At 37.8% G+C, this 18,875-nt stretch overlaps 1 protein-coding gene across 3 annotated transcripts in view; it reads left to right on the plus strand.

The window, feature by feature from the left end:
- Window positions 1–18,875, plus strand: part of EML1 (echinoderm microtubule associated protein like 1) — a 53,544-nt gene that overhangs the window by 7,659 nt on the left and 27,010 nt on the right. Inside the window, exons 3-7 of one of the 3 annotated variants that reach the window (XM_010140529.1) lie at window positions 2,022–2,030; window positions 3,556–3,603; window positions 6,896–7,030; window positions 12,582–12,610; window positions 16,976–17,105. In XM_010140529.1, the coding sequence (XP_010138831.1) occupies window positions 2,022–2,030; window positions 3,556–3,603; window positions 6,896–7,030; window positions 12,582–12,610; window positions 16,976–17,105 (351 nt within the window). Of the gene's footprint in view, window positions 1–2,021; window positions 2,031–3,555; window positions 3,604–6,895; window positions 7,031–12,581; window positions 12,611–13,768; window positions 13,796–16,975; window positions 17,106–18,875 lie in introns of all 3 variants that reach the window. The other 2 variants (XM_010140527.1, XM_010140528.1) reach the window with 2 other exon arrangements.

Genomic DNA, 18,875 nt, shown 5'->3' on the forward strand with positions numbered 1-18,875 from the left:
TAAAGTATATTTCTGTACCTTGCCTATGAATATACTTCAAGAGGAAGAGAGTGGAATGGTAAGGATCTCACCAGTGAATTACTGTACATGACCTTTTTTTGGTAAATTATTCTCTACTCTTATCATTTGTTAATAAACCTTTAAATAATTTATGGGATTTCATGTTTTTATAGTAAATTGTGCCCCAAATATTCAGTATTTGGAGATGCTGTATTAAGTGTTCCCAACAGCTTCCTTGCAAATAGTCAAGTAGATGAATTCATTCTGCGTTCATTAAGATGAATTCATCCATGCTTTGTATTTATACTGGTCCCTTTTACCTTCAGGAACTGCATGAGTGTTTGCATAAAACAGTAACAGAAATACATCAAATAGCTTCATTTTTTTTTGAAGGGTAGGACTTCTTTCTTTGTGTTAGAAGCTTCACTCACCGTGTAACAGTTTATAGATGATGTGTAGTTTTAAATATTTTTTTTTAGTTTTGATTTTTGCTAAGCAGTCGTATTACCATAGTGCTCTTTTCATACAAAGTGATTCCAAAACTACTGCTACTTTGTAGCATAGCTATTCTTTAGTACAAAATATGGTAATGTGGCATAGCCACTGTAAATAGTATTAAGAGCTTCTAGATGTTTTAAAACTTAATTTCTGCTTGGATATTTTCAGTAGTTTTCCTATGCAAACAAGTGCAGTATTGAATAATTTGAATCTTTTTCAAAACATGAAAAAAGTAAAATTTGAAAAGTGAAAGAAAAGTTTAAAAAAGTAAGAAAAAAAAATTGTCTTTTTTTTTAAGTCATCTTCTAACCCTTTGGTCTGCTGTTGGGAATTGCAAATATCTGCTGGGATTATTAGAATAGAAAATATAATCTTTAATTTTTTTCTTGCCTGTGACCATATTTTCAAGAGAGGCAAACATCCCTGTGAATGGAGTCCTTCCCATATGCTTTACTGAGCAGCCTTATGAAAAGAGGGATTACAAACAAATGACTTCTGCTTCCTCTGGTACTTTAACTGTTTAGGTTAGAAAGCGTGTGGTGTCCAACTGAAATGGCATTGATCTGTCCCTTGAAACAGTATGACATGCGTATTTATACAAACACATTGGTGTTTGTATAAACACCACATCCCCTCCGTGGGGACCAAGTGTGCATCCACACATTCCACTGCTTAGAAATAGATGTACGTATGGATATGTCTGCGGACACAATGTCATTTCATATGACAGCTGTATTTAATGCCTTGGTTAACTCCTTTGAAACCCACAGGTTGGTATACGGCTTATCTGCCTTGCTGGATTACCAAGGAGATGTGGTTCAGAGTTCACTACATTTTCTGATTTCCCATTTAATATTTGAAATGGAAATTACTTCTTCTGGCAGAAATGTAAAATTGGAGGTAATAAAAAAGGCTCAAGGCTGGAAGGGTGAAACCAGCAGGCTTTTATTTGAGTTCTGCCACATATTCTCTCAATGACCTTATGCAAATAATTTAACCTCTATGCATATTGGTTTTCCATATGTAAAATGTGTATCTCTAGATATCAGTAGGTTGTTATAGGGCCTTATGTGATAATTAGATCCAGATCTTGCAAAGTGTTGAGTAACCTCAACTGACTCTGACTTCAATTAGAATTGAGGGCACCATTCCCCCCTTCAGCATTCAGACCTCGTATAGTCAATATTCCATTGTCCGTGTTAGGGAAGGAAGGAAGGAGCTTGAACAGAGAAAAAGCAGATAGCCAAAACATAGGTCAATTTGATTATTAAAGTATATGGCGGTAATACGATGCAAGATAGAAAGCCTGGGACACTGGTGATGCTGGGACCTAAAAATTCTGGTCCGGCACCAAGAGGCGCTGCCACACGCAGGTGATGGGGTGCCGTGTGAACCCAGCTGCGTGGCTTCCAGAGGCAAGGCAGCTAATGCAGAGCTGAAGTGATAATCAAGAATTGTCTGCCTTTGTAATGCATTCTGGAGCTGTCTTTGCAAAAAGCCTTGCTCAGAGGATTTGATTTTAGATTGAATATGTTTACTACTTTTATGCCGTAGAAGTGTTTAAGCTGTTTTGAGTACCAGCCTTTTGAAAGCTGCAGTGTTTTTATTCTGAATTTTGTGCTTAGAATAATTGAAATTTTCATTCAGAATAAGATGAGTTTAGTGTTTCTGCGAGCAGAACCTTCCCTTCCCCCTGCACTCCTCCTTTTGCATGTGGTGTGGCTTGAAGTTCGCTGCTTAACACTAAATTTGTTTTTGGAATTTGGCCAGCGCACAGTAGTAATGTTTTGTGTTGTCTGTTAAAATCTAGGGTTTGTGACTCATGTAGGATAGCTTTGTTTCCAAGAGTTGAGGGGAAAAAAACCCCAAAACTCAGGGAGGAGAATGCAGACAGTACCTTTCTCAGTAGGGATGCTGCTGCGGGCTGCGGGTTAGCACATACTTTGCCTTTCAAAAGAAGACAATCAGTCATTCTTTCTCCCGCAGCAGATTGCAGAGTATTACAATGGTGCAAAACTCTGACAATGGAGATCAAAAGGAAGAAGCTGGAACAAAGAAACACAAAGAGCTTTGTTTGTAGGGAGAATAAAATACTTTAATATGATAAATTTCTGTTCTTCTAAACACATGGCCCCTAGGAAATTGTTCAGTCGCCTGGAATTAATGTTCTGCATTCTGTTCTGGGGGCAGCGATGGTTTGTGACTGACACACACACACGCAAACTCTGTATCGAACCCTCAGAATAAAATGTTTTAAAATAAACAGAATGTAAATTAAAAAAGAAGTCCCTCTCCGTTGAACTTTGAATAGCAAAACTGTTATGCCACTTCACTATATCTCTAACAATTAAAGTTATTAGTGCATTTTGCTCAAAGGCATAATGAAATTAAAGTCATATGTTATTCTTGAATTTATTTTAATTGATTTAAATGAGGGTCAGAAAGAGTGCTAGACAAGTTTCAAAATGCTATTAATATCATCAGTTACTGTCTTAAGAGCATTGTGCCCTATTTTAAAATTTACTTTATTGAAAAGCTTTTAAATAAAAAAAAATTTGGTAATTAAGTGTATGAGTTTTTTAAATTTTGGCCAGATTTGTTCACCACGATTCAGTAATGTAGCCATCTGAAACATTCATGCTATGCAGTGATATATGTATGTATATATGAGGATTTATTTTCTTGTCTTTGTTGTCGCTTCTTTAATAGTCTTTGTTTCCTAGCTGGATCATCTGTCTTGTTTCTTTAGATAGCCTCTTTGATTTTCTTTTCTATTTTTTTGGGGGGTGTTGCTTTACAAATGGTCAGTGTACTGGAGCATTGCTTACTCTACGTCATTCAAAGATACATTGGTGTCCTTAAATGTATGGTTTGAAATGATCAGACATCTGAGTCGACAAGCACTGTGGTGTTTACGCTTGCACGTGACTTCATATCTTGAAAGCATGCAATATGTCTCAATGTAAGTTTGTTTTAAATGTCTTGTTTCCACATTTTATTGTTGCATTCACTTTTTATTCTGCTTTGTTTACGCACCTCTCAATCTGGATTAAGCAGGTCTGTGAATCTTCTCAATGCATGCAAACTGAAAAAGCCTGCTCTAAGGTGAGGGATCCTTAATAGCTTTGTAGTGTTGAAGCTCAGTTGTTTTTCCTTGCTGTTTCAGTTCAACACATAGGAAGTGGCTGTTTTAGTACATGCATTAACATGGTAGAACTGTGTTTATTATTCCCATTTTTAACATTTTCAGAAGTACATATTTAAAACCTCATCACCGATAAATGCATTGCAAAATTTAGATAATAATTTGTTATGGTATCTGCATTATCTCATGCTAATATAATCTTTATTATTGGGGTGTTTCATTAGATCACACTGCTAACTGTGTTATGTTAAAAATTGTGTTACTAAATGCTATCTTTCTAAAGAATTGAAAATGCTCTCCTTTCATATCACTAATGTGGAAGCCAAATTCTGGAATCCAGTTATGCTCTTACAAACCTGTAAGTTAAATATTTTCTGTCATTTAAAATTTCTCCCGAGGTGACAGTGTATGTACTGTAGCCATGGATATAATCACTGGTATTTAACACTATAGCTACCAAACCATGTATATGCCAAAACTGAGTTCATATAATGGAGTTATAATCCTCTTTTCCCACCACCCGCTAATACTTCTCACTGGGCTTTTGTTATTGTTGTTGGAAGTTTAAAATGAAATTTGTCAGAAGACAGCATTGCTAATTAGTTTAAGCAGTAATGGACATAAGCCAAAAGAGTTAAAAAGAATTTTGTTCTTGTGGTAAAAGTAGTTTTTATGCTGATATGAGGCTTCATTATTCAGAAAGAAGATAGCATTACACTTTTCAGCTTTAGTCCCACCCATTCATTTTTTATCTGCCAGTCCATCTTTTGAATGTTGATAGCTGTAAAAATAACACCGCAAGCAACATTAAAATCAGTTTAAAATTGCTTCTGTAACGTACAATTTTTTCTAACATTAGTATAATTTGATGTTCTCCTGAATTTAATTTCAGTGTTGGCTGATATTGCTGCATCTTTTCCTTAACCAGGAAAAGATGCCAAAATAAGGGTTTGATCCTGCAAAATCACACAGAGAGGATGTTTTTGCAAGTACTGTATATAAAGTGGTGGAAGAACTCATGCTAATAAAGCTATTTTATGTGGAGTAAACATTTTCAGTATCAAGGCTTCATATTTTAACTGCAGTAGTATTAAACTGGGTGATGTTATGAGATGCAGGGAGAACAGTTAAGTGTTAACTGTGTATTATTGAATTTATTGAAGAATGTTTTTCAGTGTATTATTACATTTACTAGAGAAGGTTTTTTTCATGCATTTGACATTGTGATGACTCATATAATGCCATCACGTATAAAGCTGATATAGAAGAGTTATTTCTGAAATGAGACAGATTTAATTTGTTCTTACTGCCTTTTCCATTTTTCTATGAATGTATTTTGTTCTGTGCTGGGTGTAACTTTCCGTTCTGCTTGCTCTTCTACATCCCTCTTTCCACAAAAAGTATTTTTTTAATTTCAGCTTAATCATTTGAATCGTGCTTGTTTTTAATGTAGAAAAGCAGCACTAAACATCTGTCCTACCATCGCGTGTTCCAGAAAGCTTTTTGTCAAGCTACCTGAGATGCATCTTAACATGCATCCGCTCTGCAGAGCAGTTCCTGGATGGGGGCTTCTTTCGTTTCAGAAGGGTGGTTGTTTTGCAGAAGGACTCTGGTTTGGTTGTTCCCATTGTTTCTGCAATTGAAGCTGAACTCTTCTGAAGCTAAAGCGTTGAAACATTCCCCTCCTCACTTTTTTTTTAAGTGTATCAGTGGTGGTGTACTGAATTTCTTTTTGACCAGACAGAAAGTCTATCTTGATTCCTTTAGTTATGAAGAGCCAACGTCTCTCTTTCTTACAGCACACACAAAGTGGGACAGAGCCTGAGAAGCTGACTGAGATAACAGGGTAGGGATAGTTGTTAGGGGTTCATGAGAGGGTTTGGAATAGTCCTCAAGGATGCTTGAGATGAGCATTATGGTAAGCAGACCAGCTCTGGGGGTGTACAGAGGTCAAGGGGGAGTCAGCTGGTGATGGTAAAAGGCGTAACTGGGATGAGACTGGGCCTTGGTGGAGAAAAAATGGAAAGAACTGAAGTTTTCACAAGAGGAGGGAGCTTGTGATTAGGATTTGGGTGAAGGGGTGTGAGCTTGAAAGCAGTCATTGGTGTCCATTGGCTTCTGGGGCGAGAGTGCTGCTGACAGTGGTCATTTAGTTATGGCACTGTTACGGGTAAAGAGGATATTTCTGTTTCTGTTCTGCTCTTTGGAGAGGGGAAAACAGGACTGAGGTGTGGAAATGAGACCCTGACACCTAGTCCTGTCATTCAGGCACTGCCATGGGGGTGAATCCTGCCTCAGTCTGGGTAATGCTGCCTGCACCTCTCTGCTTCATAGGGAGTGCAGCAGAGTGAAAAGCATTGCCCAGCTTGTGGCCTCACCCCTAGCGGCTCCCTCTCTTTCTAAGAGTCATTGCTTTAGGGAGAAGTGCTTTGGACTAATAAATCACCACAGTAATTTGTCTCCTATTAGGTGTAAGTTCTGAGTGGGTTTCCCTTAACTTACTAAGTAATACAGCTCGTGTCTCCCCTCACGTGTTTCCATCAGAGAGAGCTGGATATCTGAGGGCTGCCGTGAAGTCACACAAGGGCTCCCTGATATCTATCTTGGCAGGAAAGATTGTTGAAGAGTGAGACAATAAGGCAAACTTTAAACATTTGAGAAACTCCTTGTCAGGAGATGTGGGGAATCTAATCTGTTTATACATGTAAGTAGGAAACATGCATTTTTTAAAAGCTAACAAAAAAGTGCAGGCTAGCTCACCATTAACTGCTATGCTAAAAACTAGCTTTGAACCTCAGAATAATTGCTACTGAATGAAGGCACAAAGTTAGCTTACCGGTGTACAAATTTTTATCTACTTTTGGCATTCTCTGTAGTCTGGCTGAAGGTGCTAGGTAATATACTTTTTCTTTAAATCTTTCATTTCTTCTTAAGAGAATCCCAAAGTCCAGAAGTGTTGAGTGGTAGTCAGAGGTTGGAAACTGGCCCAGAAAGTAGATATTACTCTGTGGTACTGGTTTAGCCCATCTTCTATCTTATGGTTAAGGTAAAAGCAGTATGTTCATCTTTGTTGCACCAGGAACTCAAAAAAACTCTTATTTGGGCTCTTTAACAAATCAAGTTATGATGAAAAACAAAGTTGTAGTTATTTTTAGGGTCAGTATTCTACTTTATATGTTTCTCAAAAACATTTTTCATCAAGATATGTGCTTTTGCTAGTGCCACTGTAAAACTTGCTCCTTTTCTCATTAGCACTGTTAAGAGAACCAGCTCAGCAGAGCGTGTGTCCCCAGGCGGTCGGAGGGAAAGCTATGGAGATTCCAAAGGGAGTCGCAACCGCACTGGATCCACTAGCAGTTCTTCTAGTGGTAAAAAGAACAGTGAAAGGTAATGTTATCTAAATATTGATCTCCTTTCTCTGCCTACTGCCCTAATAATGAAATTAGTTTCTTTAGTGAAATTAGTTTCTCTAGTTTAGCAAATATTGGGAGGGTTTTGGTTTTTTTTTTAAAAAAAGGCTCCTACAGATGGACAAAAGTAAATTTAAAAACATTTAAAATAAAATAGGTTTTCAAATTCAGATGAAATCTATTTGCCTGATTTCCAAAACACGAATAATGTGAGAACCTCAAGTTGCCTGGCGAAGTTTGTATTTATTAAACGTGCCTTTTCCATTATCTTAGTGGTTTGCCTTTGTCTCCAAGTTTCTGACATACACTTCTTCAAATTTCTGGTTGTGGTGTGTTGACCCCAGCTGACAGCTCAGCACCACACAACCTCTCACTCCCTCTCCCCCAGCAGGATGGTGGAAGAGAATAGGAAGAGCAAAAGTGAGAAAACTCATAGGGCAAGATAAAGGCAGTTTAATAAGTGAAGAAAAGAGGAATGAAAACCAAAACAAATGATGAAAAGCAGTCACTCACCAACTCCCGTGTGTAGACTGATGCCCAGCCAGTGTCTGAGCGATGACTGCCCTGGTCTGAGGGTCAGATTAATGAGAAATGGAGGGAGAGGTTTACATTCAAGTGCTATCCAAAGAAATGGAATAAAGCGATGCCTGTCTCTGTGTACCTCTGATGATGCTTCTCTGTGCTGCTGAGAGTCCAAAGAAAAAAGAATGTCAGGGTTTCAGACTTAGGATGGTCTTGAACAAATAGCTGATTCATTGAAGTTTGCCACTATTGGTCAACTGGTTCCTTCCTGTATTTCCTAGACGTAATCTAGTCTTGGCCGTTTCACTTGATGGGGCCTAATCCAGTTTCCTGTGCACAAAGTGGTGTGGATGGTTCTGGTTCACCATCTCACAGATTATGTGACCACAGAAACACAGTGTTAATGAAAATCACATAATAACCTAATTTACCTGCTCTGTCTGGGCATCAGTGACATCACAGGAGTCACTGGGCTGCTCATGAGCCAATGGTGTGGCACAAAACATCCCTTTTTTTATCCCTTCAGTATCTTTGCTTGGTGTAAGGAGTGGCTGAAGCTGTTTTATGCTAATAGACAGCCAAAATAGGGGTGATTATGTTATTAACAGTTTGCTTCCTGGCTTATGTTTTCAGCTGTGAAGCAAGACAAGTATGCAAAGTTTATGAAATTTGTGAAAAGCTTAGTGAATTATGGGAATAAAGAAAAAAAAATACCATCAGATAAAAGGTTGTAAAATTGTAACCAATGAAGATATAATATTTACACAAATTAAAAATTTAGCCACTCTAAAATCTTATTGGTGTTGTGCATCTATGCATGTGAATGAGGTTTTTATACACCAACAGAACTCTGCAGTACTGGGCCTTGTGATACTTACAGAAGTTTGACTTATCTCAGCATACGATTATTCTTTTCCCTTAAATTTTTTTTAAAATAATTATAAACAACAGGTAACTAAATAGAGGTGGTTTTATTTTTGTTTATAAGATTTTTGTGCTTTACAATTCCTAAAAGACTGAAATATAATTGCAAAACCCCCAAAATTACTGTAGCAATTAACTCTTTATGTAATCCATAAATAAACTCTACACTGGAGAGGAAAATCAGTCTTCTGTGGGATTACTTAGCGGCCATGTCTCTTTCTGCATGTACAGACTTGGACAAAATTGTTACTAAACATCTCGGACCCTTCTAGCACAGAGAATGTAGACCTGATGGAATGCTGCTGAAGCATCAAACCGAATATCGACACTTCGGGACAAGCGAGCGTGAAAGTTTTGAAAGGCAAAACTAAGCGAAAAGTTAATGACCTGTGAAGGGACTGCTAAGGAGACAAAAGCTTGCTCTTAGCTTGACCTGGAAATTCTGTGAAGTCTTGCAGCAGTGCATGAACTTCGTGCAGCTGCTTTACCTCAGTGAAGTCATTAACAAGGAGCTGCTGTTTTCTGTATTGATCTCTTGAAGACTTTACTTTTTATTTTGCATGTATATATAACTTCCTACTTTATTGCATGTATCAAATTATAGCAGCAGCCCTTATGTTGTGACTTCATTGATATTAAAAAATAAATTTATATAAAGAAATTTCTTTTGGAAACTTTTTGTTAAAAATATATTTCTATAATGAGATGGGTAGACTTGTTTCTGGAATATGAATGGGAATATTTCACCCATCTATGGTTACAGTCATTACTTTTTCAATTCACTGTATTTTTTTGAAAAAGTTTTAACAAACGTATGATGATCCTGCAGTTTCCTTTCTCTGTGTATTTTATCTCGTATAAAAAATTTTGTTGGATCAAGTCCCCCAAAGATGAATTCACAGAATCACAGAGTCACAGAATGATAGGAATTGGAAGGGACCTCTGGAGATGATCTAGTCCAAACCCCTGCTAAAGCAGGTTCATCTAAAGTAGATTTCACAAGATCACGTCCAGACAAGTTTTGAATCTCTCCAGAGAAGGAGGCTGTACAACGTCTCTGGGCAGCCTGTTACAGTGCTCTGTCACCCTCAAAGTATAAAGTAGATTTCACAAGATCACATCCAGACAAGTTTTGAATCTCTCCAGAGAAGGAGGCTGTACAACGTCTCTGGGCAGCCTGTTACAGTGCTCTGTCACCCTCAAAGTAAAGAAGTTTTTCTTTATATTCAGATGGAACTTTCTGTGTTCCGGTTTGTGCCTGTTACCCGTTGTCCTGGAGCTGGGCACCACTGAAAAGAGCCTGGCCGCATACTCTTGACACCCGCCCTTTAGATATTGATAAGCATTGATAAGATCCCCTCTCAGCCTTCTCCAGGTTAAAAAGACCTAAGTATCTCAGCCTTTCCTCATAAGAGAGATGCGTGAGTCCCCTAATCATCTTTATAGCCTTCTGCTGGACTACTCCAGTTGTTCCTTGTCTGTCTTGGTCTGCGGAGCCCAGAACTAGACACAGTACTCCAGATGTGGCCTCACTAGGGCAGAGTAGAGGGGGAGGAGAACCTCCCTCAACCTTCTGGCTACACTCTTCTTAACGCACCCCAGAAGACCATTGGCCTTCTTGGTCAATAAGGGTACATTGCTGTCTCATGGTTAACTTGTCCATCAGCACGTGCAGGTCCTTCTCTCCAGAGCTGCTTTCCAGCAGGTCAACCCCAAACCTGTACTCATTCAAGGGGTTATTCCTCCCCAGGTGCAGGACCCTACACCTGCCTGTGTTGAACTTCATTAGGTTGCTCTCCGCCCTGCTTTCCAGCCTGTCCAGGTCTTGCCAAACGGCAGCACAGTTTTCCAGTGTATCAGCCTCTCCTCTCAGTTTTGTATCATCAGCAAACTTGCTGAGGGTTCACTGTGTCCATCCAGGTCATTGATGAGTATGTTGAACAAGACTGGACCCAGTGCAGACCCCTGGGGAACGTCACTAGCTACAGGTCTCCAGCCAGACTCTGCACCTCTGATCACATGCTCTGCCATTCAGCCAGTTCTCAATGCACCTCACTGTCCACTCACTCAACCCACACTTCCTAAACCTCCCTACGAGGATGTTTTGCAGACAGTGTCACAAGCCTTGCTGAAGCTGAGGTAGACAACATGCACTGCTCTCCCCTCCTCTACCCAGCCAGTCATGCCATCATAGAAAGTTGTCACATTGGTCAGACATGACTTCCCTTTAATGACTCCATGTTAACCACTCCTTTTCCTTCACATACTTAGAGATGACATCCAGAATGAGCTGTTCCATCACCTTCCCAGAGATGGAGGTGAAGCTGACTGGCCTGTAGTTTCCTGGGTCCTGTTTCTTGTGCTTTTTGAAGAGAAGAATGACATTTTCTTTCCTCCAGTCTTCAGGGACCTCTCCTGTTCTTCATGACCTTTCAAAGATGATAGAGGGTGGCTTAGCAATAGCATCTGCCAGCTCTCTCAGCACTTGTGAGTACATCCTATCAGGGCCCATGGATTTGTGGGTTTTCAGTTTGATCTCTAACTCAATCCTCCTCAACCAAGGGAAAGTCTTCCTTTCTCTAGGCTTTCTTTTTTACATGCAGGGACAGGGGATTCCTGAGGACCGGTCATAGCAATAAAGACTGAAGCAAAGAAGTCATTCAGTAACTCCCTCTTCTCTGTAGCCTGTGTGACGAGGACACCCACCTCAGTGGGCCCACATTTTCCCTAGTCTTCCTTTTGCTACAGATGTCCTTGAAGAAGCCCTTCTTGTTGTCCTTGACAAGTAGGCTTGTTTTTGCCACTATGAGAACAATCATTGCACGGATATGGAGTTGTTCCTGATTTCTGTGGCGTGCAGCCTGAGCATGCAGCTGCAGCACTGCAGCTCTCACCTCCTTGAAGAAAGAGGCTGGCTAAAGGCTTGCCTCATGATTGCTGCCAAAGCTGGAAGCCGCCATGCAAAATAAAAAGCAAGAGTCATGGGACTAGAATGAACATGGTTGTGTATGCTGGCGGCTGAGGCTGTCCTAAACCTAACTGTATGTATGAAGAGGGTGTTACTTAACCATCTACTCACGGCCTTATTATTTGTATCATTGATCTTTATAGGTCTCTTCCAACTTGAGGTGTTCTGTGATTTTGTTTTATGGTTCTGTGTCTGGTCTGTAGATGAAGATAAAGCAGAATGCATGCCAGGAATCCAAAAAGACAATCGTGAAATTACTGTTTTTCAAAGTATATGGAGTTGTAGGCTGTTATGCAAAAATGTAATGCTATAGAAAGCTACTTTAAGAAGCCTTAAGTGTAAGGAGTAAGGAGATGATCATAATCTCCCATCTACTATGAGGTAGCCCAACTCCCAATGGCTGTGAGTCGGGCTAAGCCTTCCTAAGGGTTGGATAATCAGGAAGTGACTCAAGGTCATGAAAAAGAAGAAGGTGGTCAGAGTGCTGAGCTCTCTGTGTGGTTAGGGTTTGTATAACTAGAAAGTTCACATGCTTTGCTTTATTACTGTCCTGAATCAGCCTTTCCCATTAGCTGATTAGACTGCGTAAGTCAGCATGGTCTCCTCAGAGCTAGGAACTCTTTTGTTTCTAGTATGGCAGCATTTCTGACTGGTGCTCCATCCCATAAAGTTTTTATTTTCTAGAAATATCGTCATTCATAAGACAAAATATTAATCTTGGTGTTAACAAAGGCAACGTGTAATGCTATTTATATAGATGAGATTGGCTGTGTATGCCAACTTGAAGCATGAATTTTGGTGCATGATTAATACTAAGACTCATACCATGAAAAGTTGATAAATCAGTGGGTAGGATCCGCAGAATTCTTTTTTTTGGTTTGGTTTTATCGTGTAAATTTATTATTAATATAACTGTCATTTCAAGGCAAAAGGAAAAATACTGTAAAATTATGTGCTACAACTTCTATTGTAGAGACAGAGACAGTAATGGTATTGAAAAAGTAGTTTTATTTATATGTACACCCACGAAAATATTTCATATCTTTTATATTATATTGATATCTTTGTATGTGCATGCTTATTAAAATAGAAATTTCTTCCATTATTTTCACAGCAAACCCAAGGAACCAATGTTCAGTGCAGGTAGGAACTTTAAAAATTTTTGAGCAGATAACTCTCGTAACATAATAGAGGGGTTTTTGTTTGTTTGTTTTTTGTTATGTGGATGCCTAGAAACTGATATTGGGAAGCTAAACATGATACTTACAGGCTGCTGATGACTTATTTTTAAAAGTTGATCAGTTTGCCGTAGTTTTTACTGGCCCAATAGGTTTATTTTACAGTTAGGATTCTTTTCATTATCCCTGCAAAAGATCCTGAAAGTGAAACAGTAGGTATAAATGAGAGCAGAATTTGTCCTTGTCATTAGACAGTTATAAACTTTCAAACAATCTTGATAAATATATGAAGCTAAAGAGTACAGAAACCCATTATTTTTGTTCTGAAAAACCAAGGACAACTAAAATAAAAGCTTTATTTTAAAAAAGTAAGGAAGGAAAAAACCTTGTTGGTGTACCAGTTGTATCATATTATTTTTGTGTATAGTTCTGTGCCAGTTATCATACATTAAGCTGAAAAAGTAGAAAACCTTTGGCTTACTGTGCTGATTGGTCAGCATCCAACAAAGCTCTTAAGCCATACTTCAAGTTTAGTGTAATTGATTTTGAACTCAATAATATATGAAACTAAGTAAGTACTTAAGCCTCTTTTTTGACAATACAATCATGGTTCGTGTCCCTTTCATGAAAACTGTCAGTTCAGAAAAAAAAACTTTTGATTTGTGCAGAATATACTTTTTTGCTTCCTGTGCACCATGGAAGCAAAAGTATTTGGATTAATTTTTCTTCTGACACTTTCGTCGTAGATGAAGTGCAGTAGTTAAACAGATGTGATACTAGTTTTACCCTTCTCATCCAGGCAAAATTCCTACTGAAATGAATGATTTTTTTCTCAGGAAGTTATACTTGCTGTTTTACTTCCTTTAAGCATATGGTTGCGTAATAGAGCTTAAGCCAGTACTTTAGTGAGAGAAGAGCTAAACAGAGCCCCTAGCTGCAGGAAAAAGATTTCGACTGTAATTACCCGAGGCCCGGCCCAGAGTCTGGCTCAGTGTTTGTCAGGCGCCAGGTTAGCCTCCAGCAGAATACGACTGGACAGCCTGTAGAGCAGGTATTTAGTGAGTTTATTGTATTCAAACACATCTTTATCTAGCCCTTCTGTCTCTGTCTCTGTAACCACAAGGGAAGCGCCGTGTGACACACTGCAAAGGTAGGCTTCACTTCCAAAACCTAATAGCTCTCGAAGCAAGATGGTATCAATGGGATCAAGTTCCATGTGTAACAGCTATTTTCTAACTTGCGTGCATTTTGCAATGTTAAAACTTTCCTAGATCTTTTGAATGAAATTAAAATATTATACTGTCTATTATACAGTCTACTGAATTATAACCCTCAGGTGCACTTTGATAATAATAACGGGTTATAATTTAGATTCCTGTGGACTCTTCAGAATAATTTGAATTAGAAAAAATATGTTGAGAGAGCTATATGGCCGCACATGAATGTTCACTGTGTTTGAAATGGTGTCCTGCACTTTTGCTGAAATTCATGTAGAACTTGCCCCTTTGTTGGCTGTTTCGCTGTTAGCCTAACATGATGATAGACGCCTTGGTTTTCCCCTTGCTTTTTCTTACTGAGTAGACTGTAGATTTTTATGAATGTTGAATAAAGAGACCTAGGCCTCCAACTAATTTCTCAGTGCTTCTTGCTCGATGTCATAAAGCAGAGTTACATTTGGTAAACATACCATATTATTTTCTAAAGTTTTAGCTAAATTCTAGTGTAAATATGCAAAATTTTTGATGCTTGTTCATGACGATGATACAATCACAGCTTTGTCTTGCTTTTTAAAGAGGGATAAATCCTAACAGTATTTCCACTAATCAGCATCTGTCAGCTTTGCAACAATTCAAAATCTCACAAAGCAAAGGATGTTTGTTCTCAAGGCAAATTCTTGGAGAGTCCCTACCTCTGTGTATTCTTTGTACAATTTTATGTCTGCAACCAGTAGCGGTCTCCTTTGCAGATCCTACTTCACGTGCCTTCTTATTTCAGTTCAGTAACTGTTAATTTTTGCAGTTACCATTAACAACAATTTCAAATTTACAAAATTGCAGGTGTAAAAGATACATTTGTCTAAAAGTTTCACCATTGGTCTGTCTTTGTACTTTGATGATTGTCTGTCTTTACATCTACATCTTCACATTTAGAACTCTGCTGTCTTAAAAACTTACTTAGAAAGGAAAAGGAGCAAAGGGATATTGATTGGTTATGCAGATAATGTGTTTGGATTGCCAACAAAAATCAGTACCGATGGTATTAATATTACCAAAAGTTAGAAATAAATCCACAGTTTGGATTTCTGCGCCTGACCTAGTCATCCTCAGTTCCTCTTCGCAGTTAATAGAGAGAGAGAGACATCCTGAAGGTGTAATTTATGTGTTTGGTATAACATACTTGGTATCATTTACTACACTTGCTTTTGGACGTCTGCCTCATCATGTGATTAATTTGTCCAGAAGTACCTGTTTCTCCCTATTTACTCTGAAAAGGGATTTTAGGTGACTAGGCTAAACACTGCCACTGTAAATGGCTAAATGCAAGTTTTATGAGTCCTGTATGTTTCAGGTGAGAAAAACAGTTGAATGAATTGAACTCCATTCATTCTCAGCCTTTGATAAGCTCAGTCAGGGGTTTCCCTGCTGCAAATCTATTGACCTGCAGTGCACCAGTATCAGTAGTATTGGCATGTGTTCGAAGCTCATTAACTAGATGCTGCATGCGCATACAAACGGTGCTGTAACGCTCTGCTCTTTAATGCTCTACTCGCTATAGTTTATTTTCCAGTACAGATCTGTTGGAGTAGATTTTTAAAAACACTTTCAGCATTCTACCACTTTCACAAGCATCTTAAGCTCCAACCATCTCTCACCACTATTTCACCATTATTACTTCTCCTCTTTAGCATTCAGTTTTCTGTTGTTTTCATTATATGTATGAGGGCCCTAGTTGTAACTTTACTGTGTCAGATCAGGTCTCTTTCCCAAATGAGTTAGTCTATAGGCAAAATACACATATGTTTAGGTAATACAGCATAGCTATAGTGTTTATTTCTTCAACCAATAATTTTTGTTCATTTAGTCAGGATTAGTAGCCTATGCGTATTTCCAATTAAAATAAAGCCTTAGTTTTCAAATTATAAAAGTAATGGTGTAGTTGTAGTGATACTTAATCTTTCATAGCATAATTTTAACAGTCCTAAATTGTATAATTTTTTTCATTTACATGATTTTGTTACTTCTGCCCTTCCATTTCCTCTGTGCCCACGATTATTCTGTCTAGTAACTCTACAGATGTCACTGACTCCAAAACTGCTTGATTCGCATGAGAACAAGGCTGAACCCCTTGATCTGCCGATGAAGCAGCAAGAGCCAGCACGTTCTGAATCTGGACAAACTTCATCAGAAGTTCACAGGACACCCACTTTGGCCTTGCCAGTTCCCAAAAGTCCTAGTCAGACCTTCATGGCATTTCCCAGATCTCCTAGTTTTATAAGCCCCATGAAGTCCCCAAGTCAGTACTTCCAGATCTGTTATTAATCCCTGTTTCTCTCCCCCAAAAATATTTCTTACAAGTTCAAAACATTACTTCTAGTATCTTCTTCTAGAAATGTTTACTCCTGTCAGCAATTCAGTTTTTGTAGCTTCTCTCCTCTATGTCATTTTCCTTTCTTTTAATGTGCTGTCAATGTTGTCATTCCTTTTTCAATGTTTAGTAAATCTTAAAGCACGTGTCTTTTCTGCATGTACATCAGCATGATTCCTTTTACTAATTGTCTGTGTTCCTTATTTCGAATGTATCTCTAACACTGTATCAAGTGTAAAGCATATCTTTACACTGAGATGCAAAGAATGCAACTGAGTGTTGGAAAGTATTTTAGATGCTGATGCTCAACTGTAAATATCGATTAAAAATAAAATCAATTTAAAGTGACATTTCTGCGTTAATTGTAATCTTTGATGTTTTCCCCTTCATTTTTAATATTTTTAAAATGTAATATTGTAACATTATTTTTCACAAAAAAAAGTTTTGTTTTCAGTCCTTTCACTTTTGTAGTTCTTCATGACATTGTTTAGTTCTAATTCTGCTGCTCAAAATATTTAGAGGAAAAAGAGACTTTGTATGTTTAAAATCAAATTCTGCTTAGTGATTATTATTTGGGAAAAAAACCCAACCCTGCTTAATTTCTAAGTTTGAGATTGCATGTCGTTCTGTAATTATAACGCACCAAAGTGTTAAGTGGGATGGGGTGGAGAAACACTGGAGTTCTCCACTGATGTGGTTTGGTTTTTTTTTTTGTGTAACTTTAAACATTTCTGACCTTTTGTAGAGGAAGGATACGTGAAAATGTTTCTTCGTGGACGTCCTGTTACCATGTACATGCCCAAAGAGCAAGTGGAATCTTATAATTTGGAAGCAAAAGTAGAACTACCAGCCAAGAGGCTTAAACTGGAATGGGTGTATCCTTTCTGTGCTAGAGGAATACTGGAAATCAGTCAGTTCTTAATGATTTGTTTAAAATAATTTTTCAAGATAAAGTATAGCAAAATTAAGATCATAGGGTTCATTTCATTAATGAAGCAACATTCCATTGAAAAAGTGTTAATTTCTTGAGCTGTTCTGCACTTCTGAGGTAGAGAGTGTCAGCTTAGCTTAGGAAAGATGTTGCCTGAAGGTTAAGTCTAAAGCATGCTAATTAGCTGAAGATTAAACTAGCCATACTGTAAGAACATAGTGAGCTGTGATTATTAATTATAGAATGCATAAAACAAGCTGAGGGGCTTTTTTGCTGATTTGCAGCAAACATGTTTTATAAAATGTGCATCATTTTCCTTTGCTATCATCAACTTCAGTACTTGGATAAGCCCTGAATTGAATTGCACTTTGCAACTAATAGGTGCTTAGCAGTTGAGTTAATAAGATATTGGATATAAAATCATGTTTGAGTTTAGATTTAAAACTGATTAAGTACCATAAATACTGAACAACTAGAATTTTCCACTGACTTCTATGAGTGGATGTAATTACAGAATTTGAACTTGAAAGAAATCAGTGTTTCATTACATACAGAAATTTTCACATTTCACTTTTAAATATGAGAAAATATATTCTTTACTGAAAAAAAAATGACATTTCATTTTTTTATAATGTTGGTATATATAATAGATAATTCAAGATAAAATATAAACACAAGATCTGAGTCTATTTGTAATATCCACTATATTTAGAGAGATGAAGTCTTCATAAGGTTTTCTGTTTTAAGAAAAAGACTTTTTTTTTTTAGTCCAAAACAGTGCAAATAGGAAGTTGCTTTGTCTTCATGAAAAAGAAAACAGGCTGCATATAGTCTTTTTCAAAGTTGTATAAATAGAACTGCATGTGGTTTCAGAACGCACACGGAGAGTTCCAAAAGTCCCTTTGTATTCACAAGAGATTAGTGACAGATTTAGCAACCATTCTTACTATTCCTATTGCAGCTGAGCCTGTGGGTTCTACCCCACTCTGCTGGAACTGCATATATAATGGGTACGGAAATAACTGAAGATTAATTACAAAAAACAAAATCCAGAAATTAATAAAACAGCTGAGATTAGAGTGTGAAATACTGTTTGCCGCATTTTACCATCTAATTGTTGTACCAGCTCTCTCCATATATCACCACAGGATCGAATGATGTCTTCTGATGTAAGGTGCCCCTTGCTTAGGGGGCCTAAGGATGATACAGGAGGAAGTGTTAGGATGCTTGCCAAAACGATGAAGAACCCCACCATGACAAAACAGATTGTCATTAGCAGTGTGTAGTTGAAAGGTGAAGTTAGTATTGCAGACTATTACAAGAAATTATAATTAGAGTAGGTCATGATTTCTGTCTCATTAGTTTCTCATCTGAGCTTACTTAAATGACTGAATATTTGCCAGGTGGAAAATTGGTTGGTTTTTTTTTTGGTGTGAGTATTCGTATGTCCTTCCAGGTGTGTGTCTGTATACTCAGGAGAATCCTATATATAAAGGTTGTCTGTGGATAGGGAAGGTATGAATTAATAAAATAATCTCACTAACCCTAAATAGTTACTGACAAGGATGCATGTTTTTCAAAAAATACCGTGCTAAATTTTTCAGACTTTAATTTCTTTGCAGTTAAACCAAAGCATGGTATCCATACTTAAAAGTTACAGTAATGACTAAGTATTTGAAAGACTTCTTAAAAAAGGGGGGGTGGGGGGCAGGGA

Source organism: Buceros rhinoceros, unplaced genomic scaffold (genome assembly GCF_000710305.1).
Source record: "Buceros rhinoceros silvestris isolate BGI_N320 unplaced genomic scaffold, ASM71030v1 scaffold4357, whole genome shotgun sequence".
In the NCBI taxonomy this organism is placed as follows: Eukaryota; Metazoa; Chordata; class Aves; order Bucerotiformes; family Bucerotidae; genus Buceros; species Buceros rhinoceros.